Source organism: Monodelphis domestica, chromosome X, assembly GCF_027887165.1.
Source record: "Monodelphis domestica isolate mMonDom1 chromosome X, mMonDom1.pri, whole genome shotgun sequence".
In the NCBI taxonomy this organism is placed as follows: domain Eukaryota; kingdom Metazoa; phylum Chordata; class Mammalia; order Didelphimorphia; family Didelphidae; genus Monodelphis; species Monodelphis domestica.
In genome coordinates, this window is record NC_077235.1 from 43,093,375 (window position 1) to 43,101,540 (window position 8,166).

Genomic DNA, 8,166 nt, shown 5'->3' on the forward strand with positions numbered 1-8,166 from the left:
TCCCAAGGATCTCAGCAATGATGGCAGTTTTGCATGGTAAGGCAAAGGTCATTTTTCCCTAAACAAATTTCATGTTTAGAGCTACCTCCTCATGGAAATATGCCCTGGAATTAGCCCTCTTTCTCGTAGATATTATGGTTGTACCTCACATACCCTCAAGTAGCTTAGCTGATGCTTCTGACTCATTATGTAGGCTTATCTGTTCTGGACCTGACTTTGTTGACTCTATCTTCATCTATTCGATTTCTCAATATACCAAAAAGGTGGGGAACTCAGGCCTACTTTATTCTGTCTCCACAGGAGCCTGCCCTCCCGTCTAAATCTGCTAGTAGGCGCCACTATTCCTGGACAAATCACCTGAGAAGGAAAGAAGGCTAATGGGAAAAGCTGTCAAGTCAACCAAGGGGTCCACTGATCTCCCACTGTGAGAAGAGAAAGCTAGTAGGATAGCCTGGAAGAACTGAAGAAACAAAGGAAAGTTACTCTATCTAGCCTTAAGGGGCCCAACACAGCCCCAGGGTGGCATTACCTTTTAGTCAGAAGTTCTTCCGGAGCTGGAGAATAGCTTAGATTGTGGGCTGTTTCACTGCTTATTGTCCAATGGATGGGGGAGGGGAGGGGCGCACCGGAAGTGGATAGAACTCTGGCGATGCGTAACCTAGCAACGTGTATGAAGAAGGCAGTTAGAACCAGTGGCTTTCAGAGCCCCTGTGGCTCAACTAGTGAGAGGGCAGAGTCTCAGTCCGGGGCCAAGAGAGGCTCTTGAGACTTCCTAAAAAATGGCAAACGAATCCAAATGGCGCGGAGAATCGAAAAGAATCAAGACGGTCTCTCTGGTGCCGATTGCGCAGGCGATCGAAAGAAGTAGGCGCGATCGGGAGGAGCGGCAGAAAATAGTCCTGTGGAAGAAGCCGTTAACTACCTTGCGGTACTTCTTACTAGAAACTGTGATTAACTTGAAGGTCTGGGCCTATAGAGTATGGTGGTGGCGAAGCATCTTGCTGTTAACTCTTCTGCTATTGATCTCCGCCGGGACTGTCTGTTACATCGAAGGACCTCACCAGCTGTATGTGAGTTACTTAGAGAAAAAGATACTGTGGTGTAGCTACTGGGTTGGTCTAGGAATTTTGTCCTCTGTTGGCCTTGGCACTGGTCTCCATACTTTTCTGCTCTACCTGGGCCCTCACATTGCTTCTGTTACCCTGGCTGCTTATGAGTGCAACACTGTTAACTTCCCAGAGCCACCCTATCCTGAAAGGATTACCTGCCCAGATGAAGCTATCCAGGAAGAGTTTATTTCTTTATGGGCCATTCTGTCAAAGGTTAGGCTTGAAGCCTGTATGTGGGGTGCGGGCACAGCCATTGGAGAACTGCCCCCTTACTTTATGGCCAGGGCTGCCCGATTGTCAGAGCTTGAACCTGATGATGAGGATTATGAGGAGATTGAAGAGATGTTGGAAGATCCCGATTCTCCCCAAGACTTTGCTTCTTGGGCTAAGAAAGCTATACAGACCCTGGTGAAAAAGGTTGGATTTTTTGGAATATTGGCCTGTGCTTCAATTCCCAACCCTCTATTTGATCTGGCAGGGATAGCATGTGGACATTTCCTGGTTCCCTTTTGGACCTTTTTTGGTGCAACCCTCATCGGAAAGGCTATAGTGAAGATGCACATTCAGAAACTCCTTGTTATTATGGCCTTCAGCAAACACATTGTAGAACAGATGGTGACTCTCATTGGTGCTATCCCCACTTTAGGCCCTTCTCTCCAGAAACCATTCCAAGAATACTTTGAGGCGCAGCGCCTAAAGCTTCATCACAAATCTGAGATGAAGAACATAATGGAGAAAGAAAACTGGGTGTCCTGGGTGTTTGAAAAGCTGGTTGTTGTGATGGTGGCCTATTTCGTATTATCTATAATCAATTCCATGGCCCAGAGTTATGCCAGACGAATCCAGCAGCAAATGAACTCAGGAGAAAAAATGAATTAAAGCAAAGTTTGACATGTGCATTCACAGAAATGAGGATTAATGGAGTCAACTGGAATTGGACTATTATAGAAAGAAAAGAAGAAACAACCTCTTTTTCCACACTAATGATTTTTTTTCCTGTGGGACTTGAAGGAAAACACCAGGTTTGAAAGCAATTAGATCATACTTGTCATTGGTACAATCATATGGACTCTTCATTTCATTGGGATGGGTTTTCATAGAGAGATATGGACTTAAAAGTTATTTCCCAGGTGAATGCACAGTGGCAAAATTAAAATTCAGCCACCTTTGTCTTAAAAAATCATTCAATAAACTTTGTCTTGACATTAATGAGTGTTTTATTCTCTAATTTATAAAATAGGGATATAATAAGTGAAATATGGTATTGAAGCATTTTCAAAGAGCCATACAATCATAATTTGGGGGAGATTTTTATTTAATAAGTTAATTTAGAATATTTTTACATGTTTACAAGATTCATGTTCTTTCCCTCTCCTCCCCCCAAACCCCTCCCATAGCTGACATGCAATTCCACTGGGTTTTACATGTACAATCATTCTTGTAATATAAATGATGATAGATAAATCTAACACATATATCATGAAACTTAATACTCTATCCTTCCTTGCCCATCAAAGACAACATTTTATTGTTAACTGCATTGTAAAGCAACTGGTCTTTCACATTTTGAGATAACATAAGCAAAATCTGGTTGGTGCCCCAAGAATGAGTTCGTGCCATTTTTTGTTCTGTATATTTAAGATGAAGTCTAGATAAATGTTCCAAAGTCATGTTTGAATATTTAAAAAAGATATAAATGGAGGAGGCGGGAAACATGGTGCCTAACAAAGACAGTTCATTTATATTAGCAAAGAATAACAGATTGTTAGAGCAAGAAAAGGTCTTAGAGATCGTTAATTCAGCACCCTTACCTCTCTGAGCCCAGAGAGGGAAAGGAACTTAGCCAAAGTCACACAGATAGTAAATACCAGAACCAAATCCAGAACTCAGGTGTCTTGATTCCCAGTATTTTCTTTCCACTACCTCTGAATTCTATTATCTTTTCATCAATATAAAGTGTTTAGTAACAGATAATTCTATATTAATACCCCAATGTAGTAGGTATTTTTTTCTCAACAGATTTAAATAATCAGATCTTGCAATCATAAAGTAAATGAGTGAAATTCATATTCCTTAGAAAGCAGTAATGGAGAAAAGGAAAATACCCTTACCCTGAGAGTATTTTTTCCATTCTAAGTTCACAAATATTAAAAATGCCATAATAAGAATTAGAGACATTCTGAACTATTCTTAACTTAACTTTTGCTATTTGACGGAAGCTTCTAAAATGATTGGCAGTATGAATTCCAAAGCCTTGTTAAGATATTTTTATTTTGAAATAAATTTATTTGAAATTGTATTTACTAGTAAATAAGTAAATAAATAGTTTAGCATTTCACCAATACAGAGCTCTCTATTATTTAAGATCAGAGATAACAGATTCATAAACATTAGAGTTAGAATCTCTTCTACATCATTGACTGAGGTTGTTGAGCCTCCTCCTGATCTGCAGTGAAGACCAGCACATAAGGAGAAAGCCTCCAAATCCTGGGAACCTTATTTTGTTACTACCATATTTTATATAGATATTTATGGCTCATTATGGTTAAGAATCCATCACCTAATAAAAAAAGCTTATGTAAAAACACAAGGTATGCCTATATTTTCACATTTTTTAAAACACCAAATTGAGGAAATTACTTAAGGGAAGCCAAAAAAAATCCAGAAAAAGATTAGGAAATTTCATTAGGAAAATGAAAGGGGCAGCAACTTCAGTTCAAATCAGGCCTCAGAAACTTCCTAGCTGTGTGTCCCTTGGGGGAGTCACTTAACCCCAGTTGCCTATGCCTTACTGCTCTTCTTCCTTGGGAATGATACATGGTATTAATTCCAAGACAGAAGATAAGACTTTCAGAAAAGGGAAAAGGAAAACACTATGACAGCTTCTTATCATTAAAGTGACTAACACTTTGAGTTTCTCTATAACTGCTGAATCACAGAGAAGTTAAAAAGGCATAAATTAAAGATCTACCAGGTCTGAGTTATGCCCATTTTGGTGCAGAAGAGAGGTTGTTTTGTTTTAGTTTCTGTAAAAGATCTCAAAATGAAATCAACCCATGTCACATCTCTGGGTAGCTGAAATGAATGGTATGTGTAGAACATTCTGCAAACACTAAAACACTCCAAAGACTCTGGCTCCATTAGCAGAGGATGCCCTCTGTACCACGTCCTTTGTGACTGCTACAGCTTCTGCACTTAATATGACAGTTGCTAATGACCCTTGCAAGGAATAGGTGATCATTTCATATATGTGAAGGCTATCATTTGACATCTTCCGAAAACTGCTACCAGAAGCAATAAGACTTTCTTTAACAGTAAGATATGGCAATATAGTTTTATTAATGAAAAGCTGCTATTTCTGTAACATTTTAGGACTCATACTATATTTTTCTCAACAACTCCATGAGGTAGACAGTGCAAGTATTTTAACCAAAATTCACAGATGATGAAACTGAGGCTGAGAAGTTTCCCCACTTTGTTGCTTCCCTTCTGATCTTGGCTACATTTAAAAAAATTTTACCTTTTTAATTTAATATGATGAAAATTATTGATCCCTCCTTCTATTTCTTAGCCAGTACCAGATTGTTTTGATGGTTACTGCTTTATAGAACAGTTTAAGATCTGGTACTGCTAGACCACCATCCTTCCCCTTTTTTTCATTAGCTCCCTTGATATTCTTGACCTTTTGTTCTTCCAGATGAATTTTGTTATTGTTTTTTCTAGTTCTATAAAATAGTTTTTTTGGTAGTTTGAAAGGTATGGCACTGAATAAGTGAATATTAGCTCAGTCTACTCATGAGCAATTAGTATTTTTCCTATTGTTTAGAGCTAATTTTATTCATGTGAAAAGTGTTTGGTAATTGTGTTCATATAATTCTTGTGTTTGTTTTGGTAAACAGATTCCCAAATATTTTATAATGTTCAAAGTGATTTTAAATGGAGTTTCTCTTTCTAACTCTTGCTGCTGCCTTTTGTTGGACATATATAGAAATGATGATGATTTATTTATGTGGGTTTATTTTGTATCCTGCAACTTTGCTAATATTAGTAATTATTTCAACTAACTTTTTAGTTGATTCTCTAGGATTCTCTAAGTAGACCATCATATCATCTGCAAAGACTAATGGTTTAGTTTCCTCATTGCCTACTTTAATTCCTTCAATTTCTTTTTCTTCTCCAATTGCTACTGCTAACATTTCTAGTACAATATTAAATAATAGTGCTGATCATGAGCATTCCTGCTTCACTCCTGATCTTATTGGGAAGGCTTCTAGTTTATCCCCATTGCAGATGATACTTGTTAATGGTTTTATTTATTTATTTAAAATATTTTTCCATGGTTACATGATTCATGATTTTTCACCACTTACTATTTTGAGGAACAGCCCTTCTATTCCTATACTTTCTAGTGTTTTCTTCTTATTTTTTTAAAACCCTTACCTTCTGTCTTAGAATCAATACTGGTTCTAAGGCAGAAGAGTGTAAGGGCTAGGCAAAGGGGGTTAAGTGACTTGCCCAGGGTCACACAGCTAGGATGTGTCTGAGATCAAATTTGAACCCAGGACCTCCCATCTCTGGATCTAACTCTCAATCCACTAAGCCACCCAGCTTGCCCCTCTAGTGTTTTCAGTAGGAATGGGTTTTGTATTTTGTCAAAGACTTTTTCTGCATCTATTGAGATAATCCTGTGATTTATGTTACTTTGATTATTGATATGGTCAATTATGCTGAAGGTTTTCCTAATATTAAACCAACCCTGCATTCCTAGTATGAATCCCACCTGGTCATACTGAATGATCCTTGTGATATATTATTGTAGTCTTTTTGCTAGTATTTTATTTAAGATTTTTGCATCTATGTTCATTAAGGAGATTGGTCTGTAGTTTTCTTTCTCAGTTTTCTGTCTTCCTGGTTTAGGTATCAGCACCATATTTGTGTCATAAAAAGAATTTAGTAGGACTCCTTTACTTATTTTGCCAAATAGTTTGTATAGTGATGGAATTAATTGTTCTTTAAATGTTTGATAGAATTCACTTGTGAATCCATCTGGCCCTGGGGATTTCTCCTTGGGGAATTCATAGATAGCTTGTTCAATTCAGTTTCTGAGATAGGCCATGGAGGCTTGAAAGGATCCAGGACCTCAAGAGGTGGGTCTGAAGTGCTCCCTTGCTGATGTAGCCCTTGTCCAGGGTTCCTGATGTGGGCCTATACCCAGGTTCTGAACCTGGTGTGGTAGGTTGGCCAGCACTCCTTTGTTTGCAATTTTCATTCTAGTTCCCCATTTTCCTGTGAATATGAACTCTCTCTGCCTATCTTTCAATTTGTGTTCAGTGATGGAGTCCCCTCACTTGTCCTACTTTGACTCCTGTTGTTTTGAGGTGCCTTCTAAAGATCAGTTTGGAAGGATAGTCAGAGTGGTTTGGGCTTTTGCCGCTACTAAGTTAGTCTTGGCTCTGCCCCCCCCCCAGTCTTCTCTAGCTGGCATTTCTATAGCCTTTAAAATTTTGCAAAAAGCTTTACACATTTTTCTTTCATTTGATCTTTGCATCAACCTTTGGGAGGTAGGTGCTATTAGTATCCCCATTTTACAGATGAGGAAACTGAGGTAGACAGAGATGAAGTAACTTGCCCAGGTTCACACATCTAGTATCTGAGGCTGAATTTGAACTCAAGTCTTTCTATCTCCTGATCTATCATTCTTTTTGCTACACAGCCTAGTTGCCTTATCATATTTTAGGTGAGGAAACTGAGTAACAGCCTAGGGTCATATGAATGTAGGATTCTGGATCTAGAGCTCCAGAACACAGCTAGTTTAACTCCTTTAATTTACAGAGGAAGAAACTGAATGAAGCTTAGGAAAGGAAAGTGATTTGCCCAAAGTCACTTAGGTAGTGTTGGAATTGAAACAGGAATTCAGGTCCCCCACACAATCATTATGGGCAAAGCTGGGAACAGACCCTATTTCCTCATGCATATATACCTATGTCAGAGGTGAAAGGACCCTGTTCACTAAATAGACAACATTAAAAATATTTTGTTCAGTTATGGATTCCTAACACTAGAAATGATACTGATGAGCCAGGGTAAGTCAAGAGGAAGGCTCAGAACAATGCCTAAAAAGGACAGTATGCCTTAACTAAGGATGGTTAGTCTGGGGTAGAAAAGCCTTGCTTGCAAATACCAACAACGTGGAAATGGGTTCGAATCAAAAACACTTGTGATACCCAGTGGAATCGTGCATCGGCTATGGGATAGGTGGGGGGTGGGGGAGGAAAAGGATCTTTGTCTCCAATGAATAATGCTCAGAAATGGCCAAGTAAAATAATATTTAAAAAATAAAGAAAAAAAAAGAAAAAAAAGAAAAGACTTGCTGCAGGATGGGAAGGGACAGCACATGATAGTTTTTTTCAAGTATGATAGTTTTTTTCAAGTATTAAAAGAGCTGTGTCGGCTAGGGAAGGGGTGGGGGGATGGAGGGGGGAGGAAAAGAAAATGATCTGTTTCCAATGAATAATGGAATAATGTATGAAAATGACCAAATGAAATAATGTTTTAAAAACTAAAAAAAGAGCTATCACTCTTTAGAAGAGGGATTAGTCTTGTCATAAATTAAAAAAAGGAAGACTTAGAAAAAACTTAGGGGAATAGATTGCCTTAGGAAGTAATGGACCTCCTTTCTTCCATGGAAAGCTGACAAGAAGAGAATAAGTGACCAATCAATCCCACTGTGTTTTACATGTGTCACGGATTAAGACTTATTTCCATATTATTTTTTAAACCCTCACCTTCCATCTTGGAATCAATACTGTGTATTGGTTACAAGGCAGAAGAATGGGAAGAGCTAGGCAATGAGGGTTAAGTGACTTGACCAGGGTCACACAGCTAGGAAGTGTCTGAGGCCAGATTTGAACCTAGAACCTCCCATCTCTAGGCCTGGCTCTCAATCCGTTGAACTACCCAGCTGCCCCCCCCATTTCCATATTATTGATAATTGCACTAGGGTGATCATTTAGAGTCTACATCCCCAATCATATCCCCATCAACCCATGTGATCAAG

The 8,166-nt window shown here is 38.7% G+C and overlaps 1 protein-coding gene across 1 annotated transcript; it reads left to right on the forward strand.

Moving 5' to 3' along the window:
* Window positions 1-683: 683 nt before the first annotated feature.
* On the forward strand, window positions 684-2,318 carry LOC100013287 (vacuole membrane protein 1-like). The gene has a single exon (XM_056809651.1). The coding sequence runs from the start codon at window positions 780-782 to the stop codon at window positions 1,986-1,988; it is 1,209 nt and encodes a 402-aa protein (XP_056665629.1). The 5' UTR covers window positions 684-779; the 3' UTR covers window positions 1,989-2,318.
* The last annotated feature ends 5,848 nt before the right edge of the window (window positions 2,319-8,166 follow it).

Excerpts from the sequence above, each read along its gene's own strand:
- LOC100013287 (XM_056809651.1), top strand. The coding sequence starts at position 780 with ATGGCAAACGAATCCAAATGGCGCGGAGAATCGAAAAGAATCAAGACG.